At 39.2% G+C, this 22,851-nt stretch overlaps 1 protein-coding gene across 1 annotated transcript in view; it reads left to right on the forward strand.

The window, feature by feature from the left end:
- The window catches only part of ATAD2B (ATPase family AAA domain containing 2B), a 149,764-nt gene extending 127,628 nt beyond the window's left edge, over positions 1 to 22,136 (forward strand). Inside the window, exons 25-28 of the mRNA XM_045011276.1 lie at positions 316 to 1,020; positions 15,862 to 15,989; positions 16,797 to 16,925; positions 18,662 to 22,136. Of these exons, the coding sequence (XP_044867211.1) occupies positions 316 to 1,020; positions 15,862 to 15,989; positions 16,797 to 16,925; positions 18,662 to 18,703 (1,004 nt within the window). The 3' untranslated portion in view covers positions 18,704 to 22,136. The remainder of the gene's footprint in view (positions 1 to 315; positions 1,021 to 15,861; positions 15,990 to 16,796; positions 16,926 to 18,661) is intronic.
- The last annotated feature ends 715 nt before the right edge of the window (positions 22,137 to 22,851 follow it).

The following is a 22,851-nucleotide window of genomic DNA, read 5'->3' on the forward strand; positions in this document are numbered from 1 at the left end:
AAGAGGAATGGCCTTACTGATTAATTCAATTAGTGCTTCCTGCACACTTGGTTAGAGTAAAATATCCAGGATGGGTGGGATTTTCAGAAGTGGTCGGCATTGGCCTGACTCTGCTCTCATTGAAGCCAGTGGGAGTTCGTTTTGCTGTTGATTTCAGTGGGAGCAGAATTAGCTCAATGCTAATTTGAAAATCCCCAGCTGTGGAAAGTTTGAGAATGGTGGGTGTCCGTTAGTATGTAGTCAATTATCCTAACCCATGTGTGGCAGATGTATGTGCTTTTAAAAGTGACATGTTTTCTGTCTCTTCCAATTCAGTTCGAATAAGGAGGAAATCAAGGCGACGTTCACAGTGGGGTAAAGGCATTATTAAAAAGAGAAAAGTCAACAATTTGAAGAAAGATGAAGATGATGCCAAATTTGCTGATGATGAAAATCATGGGGAGGGCAGAAAACTGCTGGAGAATGGGGAGCTAGAAATCAGCACAGACTGCATTGAGGAGAATGGAGAGGAAATGGGAGATCTGTCTATGACAAACGATGAGTCCTCTTGTGATATCATGGATATAGATGCAGAACAGAGACTTAACAATGGGACAGTAGGAAAAGAAAACAGTTTTGCGTCAACAGAAGAAGAGAGTTCAAATGAATCCCTGTTAGTAAATGACAGTCTTACTGTGAATGCTGAAAAGGAATCAAGGAAGGAGTCTCCATCTAAGTGGGACTGTGTGAATGGTGAGGCATCTGCACACAGCTTAGAGGGGATACCTGTTCCAGAATGTCAGAATGGTAAAGCAGAACCAGTTGATGTTTCAGCATGTGACAATGATGTTGTGCCTCGTAATGAGCAAAAAGCTGTGTCTGAAGATCAGCCAAAGGAAAAAACAGAAGCTTCTGGTGAAAATCAGGGAGCTGATTTGGTGAAACAGTCTAATACTGAAGTACAACAATACAGCAATAATGAAAAGACACCAATGAGCAGCACAGACATTGAGACTAAAGATATCGAACCAGATAAAGAAGGTATGGTTTGTTTTCAGTATGTCCAGTGCTGAGATTAATGCTAAAGTAAATATAGATGGGTATACTTTGTTGTAATGGCAAGTGAGTAGTGTGTTTTGTGAACTGCAACCTGAACATTTTGAACATCTGATATTCTTATAACACAATTCCACCCTGAGTTAAATGTCATTTTTGGTCACATTTCCTTAGATAAATAAGTCTACCTCAGTACTGACAATGTTCTATGTGCTTCTGTATGGGTTCTGTGGGGAAACTGCAAATATACAGGTAACGTTTTGTGATACTGAAAATAATGTTTTTATTTTTAAATTTCTCACACTGTTTGTATGGGTTCATAGTATGTTGTGGGTTCATAGTGCTTTCTGATCCAGGCATTTACAGTGTCACTGTTTTGGGTTTTAATTCAATAAAATATAGAAAGTACGTAATCTTACAGGATTTCCGTATTGCAGATTTCAAGGATTTTGATGAAATCAGGTTGAGAGTAGTATATTTTTAAAAAAATTTGTAACAAAAGCTTTTTGCCTGAGGTATATATGTTGCTTTGCAAGTGATGATCCCTGCTGGGAGCAGTTTACAATCAATAGATAGACAGACATTGCAGAGAAAGAACAATAGACAAAGAGGTGGAAAGGATAATGGTGAATAAAAGCAGAGAAACAACATTTCTTGGGGGCCCAAGGGGAAGAGAAGTAAAAGGTGTTTGTTCGCTTGCTTTTTTGTTAGCTGTTCATAAATATGTAAAAGAACAATGTATCTTTAAATGGTTAGTGTTAGGGTTTGCAAAATAAATGAGTTTTAACAAAGGTTTTTAAATGGCAGGTGTCGTTATTCCTCAGTGTATAAGGTTAGGAAGTGTTTTCCAAGGATAAGGAGTAGCATGGAATAAGGTACAGTAATAAGTGATAGGAGGAGATAAAGAGTATGTGTAGATTAGAAACTTGAGCAAGGCAGTGTACATGAGAAGATGAACAGGAAGAAGTGCTGATTTGTCAGGAGGAGTGGATTTTAATCAGGTGGAGAGATTTGGAGAATTTGCTTTGCATCTGCACTTGATGTTGCTATGTAGAGGAGATAGAACAGACCCACTTTTGCAGTGACTTGAAAAATTATTGTTGGGAATTAAGGGCAAGGTTTTAAAGTTGAGCTATTTCATGGGTGCCTTTGAACTGTACAGTTTTTATGAACATAAATAAACTTATAGGAAACTATATATCGTAATGAAAGTGAAGACAATACTATGTACTGGTTGAACCTTCATGTTTATATATTAAAAAAATGAACTTGTGCATTTTGTAAAAATCTCAATATACAAAGCTTCAGCAAACTTTTGATATCGTAAATGACATGATTCAATATACACCTCTACCCCAATATAACGCGACCTGATATAACACGAATTCGGTTGTAACGCGGTAAAGCAGCCCTCCGGTGGGGCGGGGCTGCGCACTCTGGTGGATCAAAGCAAGTTCGATATAACGCGGTTTCACCTACAACGCGGTAAGATTTTTGGGCTCCCAAGGACAGCATTATATCGGGGTAGAGGTGTACCTTAAAACAAAGTATAATTTATTTTTAAAACTTAAATTTTTTTTCTCAAGTTTTTACTTTAAATAATATATCCATCTACTTGTCTAAACTCCAGCAGAGTTGTTGTTTTATCTTCTATCTAGATGTGGAAAAAAAAGTTTAAAAGTAACTTGATTTTTCACAAAAATCTATCTGGGAGAATCACACCATTAAACCAATGATTTCCGTGGCTTAACTTTTCTGTAGGTTTTGTGAGAATTCCACATTTATCCATACTTCTCCCTACATTTTTCTTAAATTTCACCCATGGAAAAATTTGCGCCGAGATTTTTGGTAGCATTGCCTGTTCAGCTTGCACATGTGTCTGTCACATCTCCGTGCCCTGTACCAAGGCAATGTAGCGCAGCCTGAGTAAACAGCCTTATGTTCTTTCTCAATCACATTTGACCAGAGAGAGTTTAGTGTGTGCCTGTTTTCCTCTTTAGAGTTAGAATGTAGTATGTAGTGTTAGTTCTTTAGTTAGTTTGTAGGATTCTTAGTACTTTATAGTTGTTGGAACTGTTATTCCTTTTTTCTTGGGGGAATTTTTTGTTTTGTTTTTTCCCTTACTGAGATGTCAGGTTTTTTTTCTTGTATCTGGGATGCCAGGCTCACCAGATTGTAAACTGTGCCTCTTCTGTTGAAAAGTGATTCCCGTCAGTGATGAGGGTTTTCAGCATATTGCTTGGGATACTCGCATATCCCCAGCAAGTGGAATATTTGTATTTGTTTTAAGGGAAGATCCCACAAAAACAGGGAGATTTAAGTATAGTGTATTAGTGATGGAGAAAGCCTTAAGACTGACTTCGGACCTGGGGACAGGAAACTCCCTGAACAGGAGCCCTCTGCTTCCGTTAATGTCCTGTCTACACCGAGATCATGATCACGAGAGCTTCCAAGGTGAAGGCAGCATTGAGATCCTGGTCTCTGATACTCTCTATCAGCAAGGTACCTATAATTGCTTCATTCGTTCCAAGAGTTTCCCACTCAAAGACTAAGGACGGGGGGCAGATAAGTGAAGGAGAACGGGAAGATCTTTCTCAAAGAAGATTCAGGAACCAGAGACCTCAGGGCCTTGTGAGGAGTGCTGTTGAGGCTCTAAGTACTTTGGGTACCATGAAGCACTCTAATACAGTCGAACCCATTTATCTCGACCTCGGTTAACTTGCCAATCGTATTAAGTCGACGTTTTAGAAGTGGAACCGCCAAATTCTCTTTGTCTTAGCATTTTCTCATCGGTTATGTCGGTTCTTTTATGTCGCCGTACCCTAATATCTCGAGCACAAAAGAGGGCCAAATTTGCCACTTAACGTCCGTTATCTCGATCCCCATGACCAATCGCCGGCTTTTGAAAATGTTAGTTATCGATGCCACTTCACCATCTCACTACCGTATTTTCGTGTATATAAGATGCGTCTTATACAAAGTTTTACGTACCCCTCACCCAGGGTGCATCTTATATATTAGTATATAAATAAAAATGATCGTTCTTGGTTCACTGCGCATGTGCTGAGTTCACGTAGCACGTGATCACGGTCCGTATGGTCGTTCACTCCCATGCCAGTTCACTCACTCTTGTTGATCTTGTCTGAAGGATAACATGCGGTAGCTATTCTGTTTATTTTTTCCCTTCTAAAAATGTCTGGAGGTGTTAAGAGAAAACTGGACAATCAGTCAATAGAGAAAAAGTATGAAATCATACTGCAGCTAGAAAAAGGAACAAAACCGGCAGACCTTAGTCGTCAGCATGGCATTCCAGCAAACACCATTTCAGGATGGAAAAAGAAGGCCGACGTGATAAAGCAAATGTACGAGAAGTCTGTCTTTGATCCAGCAAGAAAAAAACTTAGAGTGGCTGAGCACAAAGATGTCAACGATGCACTGTTTCAATGGTTCACAAATACGCGAGCAACAAACCTTCCCGTCAATGGTCCCTTGCTGATGGAGAAGGCGGACATCCTTGCTGCAAAGCTAGGACACCCTGACTTTAAAGCAAGTCAGGGGTGGCTGGATCGTTTCAAAAAGAGGCACAACATTGTCTTCAAAGCAATTTGTGGAGAGAGCGCTGCGGTTCAACAGGAACAAGTGGATTCATGGCTGAAGACTCAAATGCGCACAATTTTGGATACCTATGAGACTCGGAACATTTTTAATGCTGATGAAACTGGGGTGTTTTGGAAATGCCTTCCAGACAAGACTATGGCGTTTCGTGGGGAGGCTTGTCACGGTGGAAAAAAGTCGAAGGACCGACTTACAGTGCTAGTTGCTGCTAACATGGATGGAAGCCAAAAACTCCCGCTCTACGTTATAGGAAAGTCCAAGAATCCCAGATGCTTTAAGCAGACCAAAGTTCTCCAATGTGATTACGATGGCCAGCCAAGCACCTGGATCACAGGAGATCTATTCAGTGCATGGGTGAAAAAGTGGGACAGGAAGTTCCAAGCAGAGAAAAGGAAGGTGGCACTGATCGTGGACAACTGTAGAGCTCATCCGGATGTTCCTGGTCTCAAGGCCATTAAGATCTTTTACCTCCCACCTAACACAACGAGTAAGCTCCAACCAATGGACCAGGGGATAATCCAAGTGCTTAAGGTGTACTACAGGAAAATGTTGATGCGCCAATACCTGCTCCATGATGAAAAGAAGGCACAGTACACCCCTTCCCTTCTAGATGCAATGAACTTCCTGAGATCAGCCTGGAATGACGTGAAGAAGGAAACAATCTCAAACTGTTGGATGCACTGCGTCATTCAGGATATTTCCGATGATGAGTTTCAGGCACAGTGCCGTGCAGCCGCAGAAGAACTCGCGGAAGTGGCGGGAAAATCAAGCCTTACAGATGCTATCTTGGAAGAGGAGGCACAGGAGTTAGCCATCACTGTCCAGGAATTCCGAGATTACATAGAAATCGACAAAGACGTCGTTACTGATGGCGTGATCACCGATGAAGACATTGTATCAAGTGTGCAGTCAGCACAGGCAAGCACATCTGCATGCGGCAATGACAAAGAAGATGAAGAAGATGCGGACGAAGATTTGGAACCAATTCCCTCAGCTGGTGAGGTGGTAGAAATGCTACAGAAAATTCGACGGTATGGTTCTTTTGTAGGAGATGAAACTGTTTTAGACAGCATAAATAATATTGAAGCATTTGTTTTCAAGCAGACTGTTAAAGGCAAAAAGCAACAAAGCATTTTAGACTTTGTAAAGAAACCATAGTAACCGTGTGTACGATACTTTTCAGAGCTGTGTCAGAGTGAAATGACTCGCGAATTTAATTTTGACACTGGTTAGCTTTTTGTAAAAACGAACTACACCCCGCACGTTTTTTGTGATTTTGTGAGCGATCTTTGTGTTTGCAATGTTGGAGAATATAATAAAGGTTTGTATCGAGAATCGACGGTAGTTTGTATTGTATACTGGTAAATCTCTGCTGTTAGTTGGTGCACATATGCCTTTTGTTGTTAGCAAACATGTATGTACATTTTTATAGCATGCCGATCGCTTCATCAAACAAATCGCGGCAACGCTGTTGTGTAAAAAAACCTCCAAAAACACGTGCATGTACATTCTCATTTATTAACGCACATCATGTACATAAAGAAATTTCAAGCACATGTTAATATATTGCCGCCATATTGGTTTTCGTTTATCTCAATCATCGGTTATCTTGACGCTTTTTGGCAAACCCCTAGGCCGGCAACATAACCGGGTTCAACTGTACTTCTTCTAGGTCCCATACCTTGCCGATAAAGGGTACGGTATCAAAGACTATTACTGTGCCTGTTCTAGTAAGAGAGCAGCCTCACTGGAATCTGCAGTACCCTCAGACCCATGATCAAAACCTTGGATAGTGACATCGAGAAAAACTTCAGTGCCCATACCACATTCTGTTGTGCTCCAAGTAACCTCATGAGTCTCCCCTCTTTGCGACTTCTGGACATCTTTTGGTACCGAGAGCTGCTCAGTCACAGCTGTGCATGTTGTATTGAGATGCACTACTTCCCAATTTCTACCATTCAGAAAGAACTGTTGTAACTTCCTTTACAATATGTAGAAAAGCATTTGTAGTCAGACTCTGAGCTTTCTGTTCAAGGCTTTCCAGTTTATTTGCTCAAATAATAGTATTTGCTCAAGGAGATGTTATTCTCTGCAGATTGAAGGAAGGCAGGATACAAGTTCTCTGCCTATTAATACTTGGGATCATCAGCAATGACTACCTCCCTTTGGCCTTATTGGGACCCATGGGCAGTGTACTGTCTGCAGTTTTCAGGGTCCCTGATTCAGTCTCATAAGGAGCATAGGAGAACTCATTTTCCAGTACCTTCCATCTCCTCCCCTCTATGCTGAATCAGCAGAGGAGACCTTTGTGGAGCAAGGGGCAAAGGTGGACAAGGAGGTCACCCACCATACAAATATCTCTTCTTCATCTCCTGATTAGGCAGCAATGCTTCCATCATCACCATTAGCTGATGACTTTCAGCAGTTCCAGGACCTGCTGAAGCAGATGGTGAACATGCTTCAAATTCCCCTGGAAGAAATCCAGGATTCCCATCACTATCCTCTGGACATATTACATACTTCTACTTCAGCGCTGGTGCAACTACCAATTTAATGAAGTTCTCCTTGAGCCAGCCAAGACCACAGGGCCAAATTCCAGCAGCAGCATGCCCTACCTGCAAGAGAGCCAATTAAAAAATATTACACCTGGGCCAGGGATCCCGAGTTCTTGTTTTTACACCTGACACCAAATTCTCTGGTCATGGACGCTGTTAATGAAAGGTGTAGACAGCATATTCCTAAAGTTACCCCATATAACAAGGACCAGAAGTGTCTGGACCATTTTGGTCATAAAAGCGCCTCTTTGGTGACATTACATATTAGGATCACGAAATGCTGATGTCAAAATATGACTTCCTGAATAACCAGAAGTTTAATGCTGTTATTGACTTTTTACCACAGGAACATCAAGATCAGTTTAGTGCCATAATTAGGGCTGTCAAATGATTAAAAAAATTAATCGTGATAATTATGTGATTAAAAAAAATTAATTTTGCTATTAATCGTGCAATTAAAGAAATAATAGAATATCATTTATTTAAATATTTTTGGATGTTTTCTACTTTTTCAAATATATTGATTTCATTTGCCACATAGAATACGAAGTGTTAAGTGTTCACTTTATATTATAATTTTTATTACAAATATTTGTACAGTAAAAAACAAAAGAAATAGTGTTTTTCAATTCACCTAATACAAATAATGTAGTTCAATCCCTTTATCGTGAAAGTTGAATTTACAAATGTAGAATTATGTACAAAAAAATAACTGCACTCAAAAATAAAACAATGTAAAATTTTAGAGCCTGCATGTTCACTCAGTCCTACTTCTTCAGTCAATCGCTGAGACAAACAAGTTTGTTTACATTTGCAGGAGATAATGGTGCCCGCTACTTGTTTACAGTGTTACCTGAAAGTGACCACGGGTGTTTTCATGGCACAGTTGTAGCCGGCATCGCAAGATATTTACGTGCCAGATGCTGTAAAGATTCATATGTCCCTTCATGCTTCAACTATCCTTCCAGCGGACATGCATCCATGCCAATGACGGGTTCTGCTTAATAATCCAAAACAGTGCAGACCGATGCATATTCATTTTCATCATCTGAGTCCAATGCCACCAGCAGAAAGTTGATTTTTTTTATTTTTCTTATTTTGGGGGTGGAGGGGGGGAAGGAAGGTGTTTGGGTTCTGTAGTTTCCGCATTGGAGTGTTGCTGTTTTAAGACTTCTGAAAGCATGCTCCACACCTCATCCCTCTCAGATTTTGGAAGGCACTTCAGAGTCTTAAATCTTGGATTGAGTGCTGTAGCTGTCTTTAGAAATCTCATATTGGTACCTTCTTTGCGTTTTGTCAAATCTGCTGTGAAAGTGTTCTTAAAATGAACAACATGTGCCGGGTCATCATCCAAGACTGCTATAACATGAAATATACGGCAGAATGCAGGTAAAACAGAGACATACATTCTCCCCCAAGGAATGCAGTCACAGATTTTATTAACGCATTTTTTTAAACAAGCATCATCAGCATGGAAGCATGTCCTCTGGAATGCTGTCCGAAGCATGAAGGGGCATACGAATGTTTAGTTTATCTGGCATGCAAATTCCTTGCAATGCTGGCTACAAGAGTGGCATGTAAATACCTGTTCTTACTTTCAGGTGACATAAATAAGAAGTGGGCAGCATTATGTCCCGTAAATGTAAACAAACTTGTCTGTCTTTGCAATTGGCTGAACAAGAAATAGGGCTGAGGGCTTGTAGGCTCTAAAGTTTTACATTGTTTTGGGTTTTTTGAGTGCAGTTATGTAACAAACAAACAAAAAAACACCGTACATTTGTAAGTTACACTTTCATGATAAAGATATTGCATTATGGTACTTATATGAGGTGAATTGAAAAACACTCTTTATCATTTTTATGGTGCAAAGATTTGTAATAAAAATAATATAAAATGAGCACTGTACACTTTGTATTCTGTGTTGTAATTGAAATCAATATATTTGAAAATGTAGAAAAGCATCCAAAAATAGCTAATAAATTTCTATTGGTATTCTATTGTTTAACAGTGCGATTAATTACGATTAATTGTTTTGAGTTAATCATGTGAGTTAACTCCAATTAATTGACAGCCCTAGCCATAATTAAAGAGGAGGATCAGCTTTTGGTGAAGATGTCTTTGCAGGATTCACTGGATGTGGCCAAAATTGCAGCCAGGGCTATTTTCTCCCTGCAGTAGTAATGAGATGAGCTTCCTGGCTTCAGTTGTCTGGTTTCCAGCAGGAGGTATAATCGACCATTGAGGAGTTACCATTTAATGGCCACAAGCTCTTCAAGGACTTCAAAGATGACTGACTTCATACCCTAAAAGACTCTAGGACTACACTTAAATCCTTGGGGGATATACATTCAAGTAAAAGGAAATTCACAAGGTCTCAATCTGCGCAAAGATCCCATCTAGCTCAATTTTTACCTTCTGTAGACTATCTGAACCACCAGCAATATGGGGTAGAGATTCTCTAAAACGGACATGACGACTACTGTGACTGCTTCATCCCAGCCATCAGCATCTTCCAAGCTCCGTTTTTTATGGTTTGGTTGAGAGTCTGAACCACTCGATAAGAGTTTCTCGGCTGCAGCAGTGTATCCCTTTTCCGTATGTTGGATACGGCCTGCCTGCGTGCCCCCCCTATATATATCGATATCTATAGATATATAGATATATATGTATGTGTGTGAGAGAGAGAGAGCTCTCTCTCTCTCTCTCTAATATATACCAGCATGTGTGGGAGACTAAGATATCAAACAAATGGGTTTTGGAAGCCCTTACTTCTGGTTATACAATCCAGTTTCTCCATCCTAACCCTCCCATCCCTCTTCAGGGACCCCCTTCACAATCAGTTGCAGAGAGAGAAGATCACATTCACCCTAAGTCTAGGGGCCACAGAACCAGTTCCACTTCAACACAAAGGATAAGTATTTTCTGATACTCAGGAGAAACAGATGTTGGCAGCCAATATTAGATCTCAGACAACTGAAGAAGAATGTCCGATATCTGAAATTCAGAATAGTCTCTCTAGCAGCTATAATTCCCTCCCTGAAGTCAGAGGACTGGTTTGCAACTCTCAGCCTCAAAGATGCTTAGTTCCATGTAGCAATTCAGCCCTTTTATGAAAGATTTCTTCGTTTCATAGTTGTTCACGATCACTACCAATACCAGATCCTACCCTTTGGCTTTTCTTCCACCCCAAGGGTTTTCTCAAAAATTACGGTGGTTGTAGCTGCCCAACTCCGTTGTTTAGGAATAACAGTTTTTCCCATCTCAATCACTGGATTCTCAAAGGATGGTCTTATCAGGAGGTGCTGTTGGCAGTTAAAACAACAACGTTACTTTTCCACAGTTTAGGCCTACAAACAAATGTGGAGAAATTGGCCTTGACCCCTACACCGTGAATATTTTTAGAGGCGCGTTTTTGGATTTGATGATGGCTTATCCTCCCTCCCAACAGGTTCCTTGCTCCAAAGAACCTTATCCAAAGACTGCAGCACAGTCCTCAAGTCTCTTTGTGTTTTTATAACACACAACACTAGATTATATCTTTGTTTCCAGGTGTGGCTCAGGACATTTTACATACCCAACAGACACAGTCTGAACTAACAGGTGTCTATACCAAGCTGGGTTCAACAGTCACTCACCTAGTAGAAGGATCCTTCCAGTGTTTGTGCAGGAACCCCATTAATCCAGAATCCCCATACTGTCATAACATTGGACCCTTCTCTCTTGGGATGGGGAGCACATTTGGGTCATCACCCAGGCCAAGGCAAATGCTCACAACAAGAACAGTGCTTGCACATCAATCTGCTGGAATTGAGGGCAGTTAGAAATGCATATCCACCAACACCATTGCTTTAAAGGTTGTCAACAAGATCAAGCAGGACCAAGCCAGGATAATTTTGAATGTACCAACTTGGCCAAGACAAGTTTGGTTTCCTTATCTTATCAGATTCACCTCTGACCCTCTGTGGCAGCTCTGGTTTGATTCTTGACTGTCTCAATGTGGATCGAACACTTCACCCAAATCTGAATGTTCTGCAACTCCAAGCATAGTGTCTCAATGGTTCTTGGAACTAAAAGCATCCTGTTCATCAGGAGTATAATTTGTGTTGTTAAATATCAGGAAAATCTACGAGATAATCTTACCTCCAGAAATGGAGCAGATACCATCTTTGGTGTAACTGCCATCATCTTTCGCATGTCTAGTCATCTTTTTCTTGGATTACCTGTTGGAACTGAAGACATTTGGTCTCTGTATGAGAGTTCCATCAAGGTTTTGTTAGTATCAATAACAGCTGTTTATTTGTCAGTAGAAGGTTTCTCAATTTTCGCACATCCAGCCACAAGGAGGTTTCATTAAAGATCTTATGAATCTTTTTCTGATTATTAGAGATCTTACTCTGCTTTGGGATCTCAAACTTTTGAGCCACTAGCTTTGTGCTCTGTTACATTTGTCTATGAAAGCGGCCTTTTTGGTGGGCAATTCTTCTGCTTTAAAGTTTGGGGAGAGTGGGGCTGTAATGGCAGGCCCTCCATTTACTGTGTTGTCCAGGGAGAAAGCATCATTGCAACCCCATCCAAAATTTTTACCTAAGGTTTCTTGTGAGTTTCACATTAACCAAACTATTCACCTTTCAGTTTTCTTTACTAAGCCTCATAACTCTATACAGCAAGCCACCTTCCTTCCATACACTAGATGATAAGAAAGCATTAGCCTTTTACTTGAACAGAACCAAGACATTCAGGAAGTCCCCTAGACTTCCCCACCTCTATTGCAGATAGGTCTAAGGGATCCAGTATCTTCATGCAGAGAGACTATAAATGGATCTCTGAATATATTACCACCTGTTGTGGCTTGGCTGATGCTCAACCTTCTGTACGAGTGACTGCACATTCTACTAGATCAGTCTACATCTGTAGCCCTGTTCATGGATGTTTGCAGAAATCTGCAGAGCTGCAGCATGGTCTTCACTACAGACTTTTTCCTACCATTGTGCTTTGGTTCACGCTGCTAGATCAGATGCTGCAGTAGGCAATGCAGACCTCTCTTCAGGGCTGGACTTTGTTCTGTACCTCCCACTTCCTTAATGGGTTGCTGTGGTGTTGACACCTGAAGTGGAGTACTCACAGGGACACTACTTGAAGAAGGAGAGGTCTTGTGCTGTAATTGGAGTTCTTTGAGATGTCTGTCCGTGTGGGTGCTCTACTACCCATCCTCCTTCCCCTGCACTTCAGAGTTTCTCTGTGGGACTTTGTCGTAGAGAAGGAACTGAGGGTCGTTTGCCCATGCGGCCATATATAGCCTCAGTATGGGACACAAGCAGGGCTTAAATTCTTATAGATTATTTCTCGGAGCCCCACTTACCCCTCCACAACATGCTATAAAAACTCCCAGGTCGTTGAAAATATTTACCGGAGCTCTGCTCTGGACAGCTCCGACTGAATTTAGACCTGGACACAAGGATATATAGGGCACATGCGCAAGCTGAATGCGCACTGCTACCAAATAGCTTTGATCAAAGGCTCAGGGTGCATGCACACCTAAAGTGGAGCACCCACAGGGAGCTCTAGTTATTGCACAAGGTGAGTAACCTTTCCTTCTTCTCTAATGACCCAGAAGGAACAGAGCACAGCTGTCAGTTTCACTTCCTTGTTCCTTGTTACCCCACCAAGCAGGGCCGGCTTTAGGAAGTGCGGGGCCCAATTCGAACAGTTTCGACAGGGCCCCGGCAGGGATGACTTAAAAAAAAAAAAATGTAAAAAACCACATCGGGTTTGTACTCACGGAGCGGTGCTCCGAGTCTTCGGCGGCACTTCAGCGGTGGGTCCTTCACTCGCTCCAGGTCTTCAGTGGCACTGAAGGACCCGCCGCCGAAGTGCCACCGAAGACCCAGAGCAAGCAAAGGACGTGCCGCCGAAGACCTGAAGCGCCACCAGGTGAGTAAAAATTAAAGAAGCGCCTCTAGCCAGGGAAGGGATTCTCACTAGGCGCGGGGCCCTCTTAGGAGCAGAGCCTGATTCGGGGGAATTGGTGGATTAGCCTAAAGCCGGCCCTGCCACCAAGGAAGTACTATGTGCAGAAGCATGGGTGCAGTTCTCCGCTAGATGGTGAAAGAGAGACAAATGAAGGGGGAGAAAGGAAGCTAATATAGTGGTAAGTTTGGGACCAAATTGTCCCTTGTTCCCTTTAGAAGCTTGAGAGTACTGGGGAGGTAGCACACATGGCCCAGTAGGGAGAAGAGAATGTTTTATGTCAATCCCCAATGGTCCCCCTTCAGTCCTGATGAGTTCCAGGTGGAGCAGTGTCCAGCCTTCCTCAGGGGTGATTATTGTAGAGCTTTGAGGTGCTGTCAGGAAAACACGAGTCACAGACATGAAATGAAACCAGTAAGGGGTTTGCATTGTGGTGTAGGATAGTCCAGTCAATTAGTATGCTCAAGAGACAGTTTGCTATTCCTGCCTCTGCTTGTGTATGCCTTCTCCTTATCACTCCTCATGGGCTGGCATTGACTGAGAGTATGTTAAAGAAAACATGCCCAGGTGTGGGGCAGAGTGCATCCCCGTAACACAAGTACTTGCAAAAGTCTTGGAGCGCTCTGTAATAAAATAATATAAACATTAATTATTAAGAACAAATAAATGCTGCCGTAAACATATTTCTTTTCAGTTCTGGCACCAGTTGGCAATCTGGAATAGTAGAAGGAAGCTTATTCTACAATTAGGGCATAATTATGAATTCTTGCTCTCTCTATCAGAATGTTGTGATAAGGGAAGGGTAATTAAACTAACCATTTGGAATGTAAGGGAACACTAGGGATGTATTAGGTGAAAGCCGGTCAATCTGGAATTTCTTACTTAAAATGTAAGTTAAAAAAGCTTTAATATTGATGTAGAAGTTTACTGGGAATCACTGTGAACTTTTAAAGCTCAGGGATTTGTGACTAGAGTGGTGCAAATATCCAATTTTTCATTTCAGTGTCCTGACCAAAAAGTCTGGGAGGAAAAAAAATTATTTTGGTTTGAAGTGAAGCAAAAAAGAGGTGGTTTTAAAAAAAAATAAAAATAAAAAAATTTCAGCTAACCCTAAAAGAAAAAAAACCCACCCTAGTTTTGTGTCAAACTAAACATTTATTTCCAAGTATCTTAAAAAATACAATTGAAGCACAATAAGAAATAAAACATAATTTTTAATCAAAGTTGAAACATTCAGTTTTGAAAATGTTTCAACTTGTCTGGATTATTTTTTCTACTGAAACAGTTTGGTGAATTTAACATGACATTGTGAAATCTTTCGGTTGACCTGAATCTGAATTTTTTGGTGAAAGTGTTTCATCTGAAAAATTTTGCCCAGCTCTAATTGTGACTTTCTTATACTTGTTAGGATTTGTGCTTCTGTGTTCTGGACAAGTGGCATCCTTCATATTTACGTGAAGAGATACCAGATAATAGAGAATTATGCTAATTTAACCTACCTGTGCCTTAAGCATATATCAGCAGCTATAAGTGGCTTGTCTTGAGCAGTGGTCATTACCTGGCATTATTTTTCAGATGGTAAAACAAACTCTCAATAGTAGACCTACAAATAAGAAATCTAATCCAATGATAAATATGATGATAGAATGACATCTGAGATCACAATAGCATCACCAGTTGAAATTACCCTGGCCAAAGTATGGCTCAGTTGCTACTTTGAGCTGTTTAATAAAAATCTGTCTTGTCTATTTCATTTAATAAAATTGAGAAATCTATTGCTTTGTCTCTCATAAAAAAAAATGCCATACCAGAGTGCCCTCCACATAGCAATGAGTGCAATTCATATGTCTTTAAAATGGAACCAAATAGAAATGAAAAGCAAGCACAACTTGATCTGTAGGGGACACCACTTTATAGAGAAATGAATTGTGAATTAAACTAACCAGTGAAACTGTTGTTGGGTGATGCAATAAATAGATTCAAGCTATGTTAGAGTAGACTCTGACCCATGCAATTCTTTTTGCCTGTTTAATCCTGTTACACGATGTTGAAATGTCTGGTGACAGTAAGAGTGGAAAAGTATGAGTCAATAACAATTTCCATAATGTGCATTCTTCAAAAGCCTGATTTAAAACATTTTTAATAAATCAAATTCAGACTTTAAATAAGTCTCTCTTAATAGTGAGGGTAATAAAACATTGGAACATCTTGTTGTGGAAAGTGGTGGATTCTCCAGCAGTTGATGATTTTCAGTAAAGATTGTCCTTCAGTATGCAGCATTTCAACCAGAAGTTACGGGCTGGTTGCAGAAATTAGTGGCCTGTGTTATGCAGCAGGTCAGACTAGATGATCTGCTGTTGACTTCGATGGGTGGTAGCTGCTTTAATAGTAAATTCTAATTATCTTCTTATTTTCAGCCAGGTTTCCAAAAAGAGGGTGTTGTGTACAAATGATTCTGTCCTATTCACGGCTGTCAGTAGTAACACAAGGTCAAATCTTAATTTCAATGCCTCGATAATATGGTGGTATGGACTATATAAATGCCATTAGCTATTTTTAGTGGGGGTTTGAATGGGACATTATAGTTGAAAGACTATTTGAAATGTGTTGCATTTAATATATATTTTATTTTACTTTAATTTTTTATCAGTTGTTCCTGATGTGCTGTAATTTTGCATTCAAATCACAGGTGTATCGAAATTTAAGAAATCTCGAAAAGTCACTTTGGAGCCCCCAAAACCTGCAAGTCTGGAGCAGGTTCCGGAGGAGCCATTGGATCTCATACCCCCTCTACTTGTTGACCATGACAGATTAAAGGTAATGGGACTGAGAACTAAATTTAATAATTACCACTACCAACCCTTTTCAGACACCATGGAAGATATTTTTATACTCTGTACAGAAAATGGTGAAGACCCAACTTCCCTTATTTTATACTGCAGAAAGTATAATCTTTTCTGTCAGCATTATCGTTTGAAGATTTTCTTTATCCAGCCATTTTTATTTAATTAGTGACCACATAACAAAATTAACTACTCATTTGTATCTTACTGCTGTATCTGCAGATACAGTAATAAATATACATATAAACGCTTTTTAATAATTATGGTATAACAGTCCAGTCCACTGTTTCCAGTGCAGTTTGTGCAGACACGATTATGCAGTAATAGGGGTTGATGATGTGGTTATGTTGATTGCTGGAGTTAATATCTGCTCTTTTCCCGCCCCCCATCAAGTTTGTTTTTGGTTTTTTTGGTAGGCATCAGAACAAAGGAGAGTTTTTTTGGTTTTTTTTTAAGAAGGGCTTTGAATGTTTACAGAGAGCTTCTCCCAAGTGTGAATATGTTTTCCATGAGTGTAGTAATTAGAGAATCTCTGCATACTGAAACAAACAAATGTAAAGAAGATCTCTATTAAGAGTTATCTGCTCTTAAGATTGTTCACAGCAGTTATATTATTTACATACTGAACCATGTTCTTGTTCGGAATATAAAATATCCTTCTAGCACATTTCTGCTTTGTCTACAAACAATTAAATGTAATAATTAGTCTCAACAGATTTCAAGCATGAATATATGAAAAACTTGATTCTTTATTTGTGTGTTATGTTTTTCCTCTTAACAGAAACTACTGGATTTGTTGGTTAAGAGAAGTAACAACCTGACTGTTGACCAACTTGAGAGGCTGTACTCACTCCTTAGTCAGTGCATCTATCGGCATCGTAAAGATTATGACAAATCACAACTTGTAGAGGTAAAGTTTTACAATTTCTCTTGTTTCTCATCTGAACTTTTCAATAGAATTTGGGTAGCAATATTTCTATATTAACTGGTGCACATTTGAAATCCTCTTGTGAAAACTGTATTAACTACTAAAGATAAAAAGAAACTTGGTGCAATAAAGGCTTAAGGAATACAGTAACCATTAGTTTCTGATATGACCCAATCCCCCTATCTTTCCCCTGCAAACAATCAGACCCATCCTGGGGTCTCTCTGTTTCTGTCACATTAAATGCGATCTTAAAGAACATACAGGATGCAAATGACAAAATCCATAAAATTCAGATATAATACTGGAGAAGTAGTATGAACTCATTCTCTAGTGGCGAAATACTTGTGACACCTTAGAGACTAACAAATTTATTTGAGCATAAACTTTCATGGGCTACAGCCCACTTCATCGGATGCATAGAATGGAACATATAGTAAGGAGCTATATATACACATACAGAGAACATGAAAAGGTGGGAGTTGCCCTACCAACTCTAAGAGGCTAATTAATTAAGATGAGCAATTATCAGCAGGGGAAATAAAACTTTTGTAGTGATAATGACAAGAAAGTGTGAGGATACTTAACGTAGGGAAATAGATTCAATGTGTGTAATGGCTCAGCCATTCCCAGTCTCTATTCAAGCCTAAATTGATGGTATCTAGTTTGCATATTAATTCAAGTTCAGCAGTTTCTCTTTGGAATCTGGTTTTGAAGCTTTTCTGTTGCAAGATTGCCACCTTTAAGTCTGTTACTGAGTGACCAGAGAGGTTGAAGTGTTGCAGTCTTGCAACAGAAAAGCTTCAAAAACAAAAACTGTCTGTGAGCCAGTTGTCTCTGTCACTCGCACCCTTCACCATAGAAATGTTTGCATTTCAGAAGCCCTGTCTGAAGAGTCTGTAAAGTACTTTGGGACTTTTGAGTAAGCAGTGTTTTAATAATGTAAAGTGCAATTAGGGCTTAAATATCTTCCTTTAAAAAGGCTTTTCAGACTGAAGAACATGTCTTTTGCTATAGTCCAGGGATCGGCAACCTTTGGCACTTGGCCCATGAGGGAAATCAGCTGGCAGGCCGGGACGGTTTGTTTACCTGCTGTATCCGCGAGTTTGGCCAATCGCAGCTCCCACTGGCCGCAGTTTGCCGTTCTAGGCCAATGGGGGTTGCGGGAAGCCGCAGCCAGCGCATCCCTCAGTACGCCGTGTGCCAAAGGTTGCTGATCCCTGCTATAGTCCATTTATAAGATTAGGTTTTAAAAAATACTGGATTCATTTCTAACCACTGGACAGTAGATGATTGTTATGAAACCTTACATTTTTTGTATGATGTGAAAAAAACTACTACTTTTCAGTGGCCATGTTTCAGATAAATGATTGGCCTTAAATCAACAAACAGAAGTATTGCTTGGCAGCAGCTCTGGTCCACCCCTCAGCCTTCCTCATTTAGTAATACATGGAGGGTGCATCAACTGAAGTCTGATCTTAATACACCTGCGTCTTCCCATTAACCATCAACTAGGAAAACTAATTTAAGAAGCATTAATGCAGAAAACAGTCTCCCATTCATTGTTTTCCATCCACTAGCAGAAATGGTTAACAGAATTGTCTATTTTCTTATATTTGTTCAGGTTTAAAAGAAAATCATAGTAGATCTGATTATATAACACTAATTTTATTTCTGTTGCTGTATATTTGTATATAATTAATGCTTGATGTCTCTTGCAGGAAATGGAAAGAACAGTTCATATGTTTGAAACATTCCTGTGATCTCTTTGAAATGGGTGGATTTATCCTCTTAAACTGCTCATGGGAGAGCAGTCTTCTGAGCCATTTGATTTCCAATTGCACCAAGTATGTGCAGAGCCTTGGTCTTAAGTGCTCGCTCTCTTTCTTTCTGTTAAATTTGGTGCTATTGTCTCAGGTACCTGAAACCAACCAGCCTACAAGAACCAAACAGAACTTCAGACAGTTGTAGCTAATATAAATAAAGAATACAACACCACAACTTGGAGATTTTTGGTGCTACAGAAACTGCTCTCATTTCTGCTCCTGTTCTTTCTACATGCATTATCTTTTGGGAAACTTCAGACACAGTGGAGCAGACCAACAAACACAAAACCTGAATAGAGCAGATCTAACTAGGTTGAATTTTTTTAAATGGACAACTTTTTAAATTTTCCTTTTCAGTTTTTTTTCTTGTTCTCTGGGGTAATGGACAGAAACCTGTTTCAAAGATGGCAGTGATGCATTGTGGTAGGAAACTTTAGTAACTGGATGTACAGTAATTTGAAAATGAGGCTCTCTAGAACTGCCTTTAATGTGCCTTTTTAGTCAATTGAGAAAGATAAGGCTATTCAAATGGTTGGGCCTGTAGCAAATGGCAGAGTTTAAAAAGTTGTCTTCAGAATGAAGAGCTCCAAAAGGATGATTTGCATTTCCTCATCATTGAATGGCAACCAGTATTATGATTCTAAAATGCCTGTCTTACTCTACAGAACTAAACTAAGACACACTGAAAAAAGCAACACAACTTTACCAAAACAGTGAAATTGTTTTATTCTATTGGTATATTTGTTATAGAAATAAACTACACAGTGAAACTCTCGTATGTTGCTGAAAATGAAGTGAAGAGAATATTCATTAAGGGGGCTATTCTTTTTTCCCACGATTCTATTTATTTGTTGTCCATTTTGAGTTCTTAGAAACAAAAGATGTTTAATTCTGGCAGGTTTCTTTCTAAAGTTTTGTTTTTATGAAAGCTAAGACTTGCTGAATGGACATAGAAAGGAGAGACAGTTAGCCAAAAGTCCTGGACCCCTAGCTCACTGTAAGTACAATTTAATCCAGGCTTCCACACCTTGGGCCGTGTATAGCAGTATTAGGGGGGGAGGGGGGACGATACTTTATATGATCATTGGCCATTTGTGGACCTCTGAACTGGGGTGTGTGGATTGCAGTTCTCTATAGCTGAATAGTGAGTGTATCAATAGTTCAAAACTTTCCTTTCTGGAAATTGGAGACACACAATCTAGGCAGTTGCAAGAGGCAAGGACGTTGCAGTAAAAGTCTTATCACAGGCTCAATGTTAAAACATTATCTGGGCTGATTTGTTTCAGACAAATAAGTAGAAAATGTTGTAGACAGGTTGGCTGATGTTACCATGTGTTACCGTTCATTATAACTGTTATATGTAGCTGCAGGAGTGTCTTTCCAAAATATGCAACATGTGTTTTGTTTTTAATTAGAGAAAACAGTCTTGGACTACTGCAGAGATACTGAGCTACCTCAGCTTTTTCTATTTTAGTTACCAACAGTGTTTACGGAGAACTGTAACACTCTCTGCTACCGTTTACATGCTGAAGCTAAGGTACTTGTCTCCATGTCTTTGGCTAGGAGTAGTATGCCACTGCAAAAAAACAAACTTGGGCCTTGGGCTACTGCAGTAATCCAAAGTGCTTCTTTGTGTTTTATGTTTAAGCCTTCTAATTCTAGTTTGACCTTTTTCTCCCCCAAAATGCCACTTGTTTTCTTAATATCTAAGAGAAAAAAGTTTGAAGGCTTAGTATGCATCTAGTCATACTATTCTAAATGCAACCCATGTAGAAACACTGTATATTTTGGTGAGAAAGTGCGATTAAAAAATAACAAAAAACAAACAACCCAACAAAACCCCCATATTTCAAACAAGGTGTTCTTTGCTCTCTCAAATTTGATTATGGGGATTTTTTTCATGTTTCCTTTAGTATTTATTACCATCATTCCTGTTTCATATATTTTGCAGTCTGGTACATTAATAACAATTTTGTATTTTGATGGAAATTGTTACAAATTTTAAGATTTGATTAAATAAAATGTAGCAGATTTTTTGTAGCAAGTTTCTGGTAAAAGGGTTTTTTGCAAGTCTCAGGTTCTTGCTGCAGATTTTTTTTTTTTTTTAATATTTATTCCAGTTTCACTTATTCAGAGAAGTATTTGTTCAGGTAGTAGCAGGACTTGTGAAAGGTAAAACTGCATACATTTTTAACATGTTGCTAAATTTGTATGAATTAAACAATTAAGTTTTTAGTCATCAGTGAGTTTGACAAGCAAATATAACCTCACGCCTAGCATTAAAGCTCGCACCTAGCATTAAAATGCTTCCAACAGGTCAGTTCTTTTTAAATTAACTTTTAATAGTCATTAAAACTCGATACAGAAAGTGAAAGGTGCAACTTTATTAACTGAGGAGCTGCAACTTCAATATTTTAGGTCTTTTGAAAAGAAATAGCCAATCTAAATATGTTTTTCTTGGGTAAAATTATACCTGCCTTTCTGGCCCAAATAATCACATTACTACATCAGTTTTTTTTCCTTTACAGATGCCTGGTGGGTATAGAGTTAAAGCAGCTGTTAATCTATCCATGTGGTCTAAACTTGTTTACTGTTTGTACATCTTTAATTTTTGTTTTGACATATAGCTCGGGCAAGACTTTGTACAAATTGACCTCTGTTCCTTGTTTTCTGATGTGAAAATTGCAAATAAACTCCTGTGCAAGGCTTTGTTCTTGGATCAGTAAAATGTGGCAGAGCCAGGTGGAGGTAACTTTGTGGGCCATTGGGACTGTATTGGAGGTAGTGGAACTGTTCTAGGGTGAAGTTGATGGCTGTGGAGTTAATAGTATTTGCAAGCTTGAATCTCACCTGTGATTAATTTTTGTTTGTTTTGTCTCCTTTTGTATTGTTGATTTTTCTCATATGCCAATGTATTTATAGGATTACTGGGTTTTTTGTATTCTCTTGTCTTCCCATTTTTTTTATTAAGTCGGTGGGTCAGCTCTGGCTTTTACATTCAGTATATTGAATGTCAGGTCCTGCAGCTGATAGTCATTTTATTTTATTGTTTGTAATCACAACATAAGCTTGAATTTGGGCTTGTACCTGCATCTTGTGTATCTTGTACATTGGGTTATTTAGACATCGGGGAGTCCTATTGTTTGGTTAATGTATGTCTACTTTGTGGATTAAGTAGACTTCTTTCATCAACTATGGTATATTTTGGATTCTATAGTTTTATTCAGAATTGTGTTAAAATTGATGTTTTGCATTTTAACTTCATTTTACATTAGTTTGAAGTAAGTTATTTAATTTTTGAACTTCTGGAAATTTTGAACATTTTACTGTAATTTGTAATATAACTGCTGTGAAATACTTGAATAAAGATTACAAGAAAAACATGGCTTTAGTTCCATTAAAAATGTTCTTGCATTTCAATGAAATGGTAATCTCCTAACTGAATGTCAGCCCTTTTCAAGCCAGAGATTTCATTGATGTTTCAGTAGGCATAATTTAATTTTGGGATCTCACTGCTTGGTTGTTTAGACAGTTTAGTCAGTATCTTTGCTCTCAATGTTTGCCTGTTAAAGGAAAACATCCACTTTTAATTTTGGCTAACTATTTGAAATTTGCAGTGTGAATTATAATTAAATAACCTCAAGAAGAAAAATCTCCCTACTGTTAGGAAATGAGCTACGTTAAATTGTAGGATAATGGCAAGTGGGTAGTGCTGCTTTGCTGTACATTAGCATCAAAGTGGGACCATTGATTTCTTTTCTTTTGCAGTCCTTTCCCCATCTGAACTCTTTTTTTCTTTCTATGTAATGAACATTTTTCACTTCTCCAAATTGTTCTAACGTTTTGGATTGGTTCAGTTCATTTAAAGCTAAAATTCTAACTCAACCCAGGTTACAGATACACTTCTAGCAGACTCCAAGGTTATTTTTAGACATCCGAGCTGAAATACAAATTGGGACAAACTGTCAATATAGAGATTACGTAAATCAAGGGTTACCCAGACTTTGCCCAACTGAGGGCCATATGTGCCATTTACCTGGAGCTAGAAGGCTGTGTGTAATTTATATAACATGGAGCAGATACAG

The sequence above is a fragment of the Mauremys mutica genome, chromosome 3, assembly GCF_020497125.1.
Source record: "Mauremys mutica isolate MM-2020 ecotype Southern chromosome 3, ASM2049712v1, whole genome shotgun sequence".
Classification (NCBI taxonomy): domain Eukaryota; kingdom Metazoa; phylum Chordata; order Testudines; family Geoemydidae; genus Mauremys; species Mauremys mutica.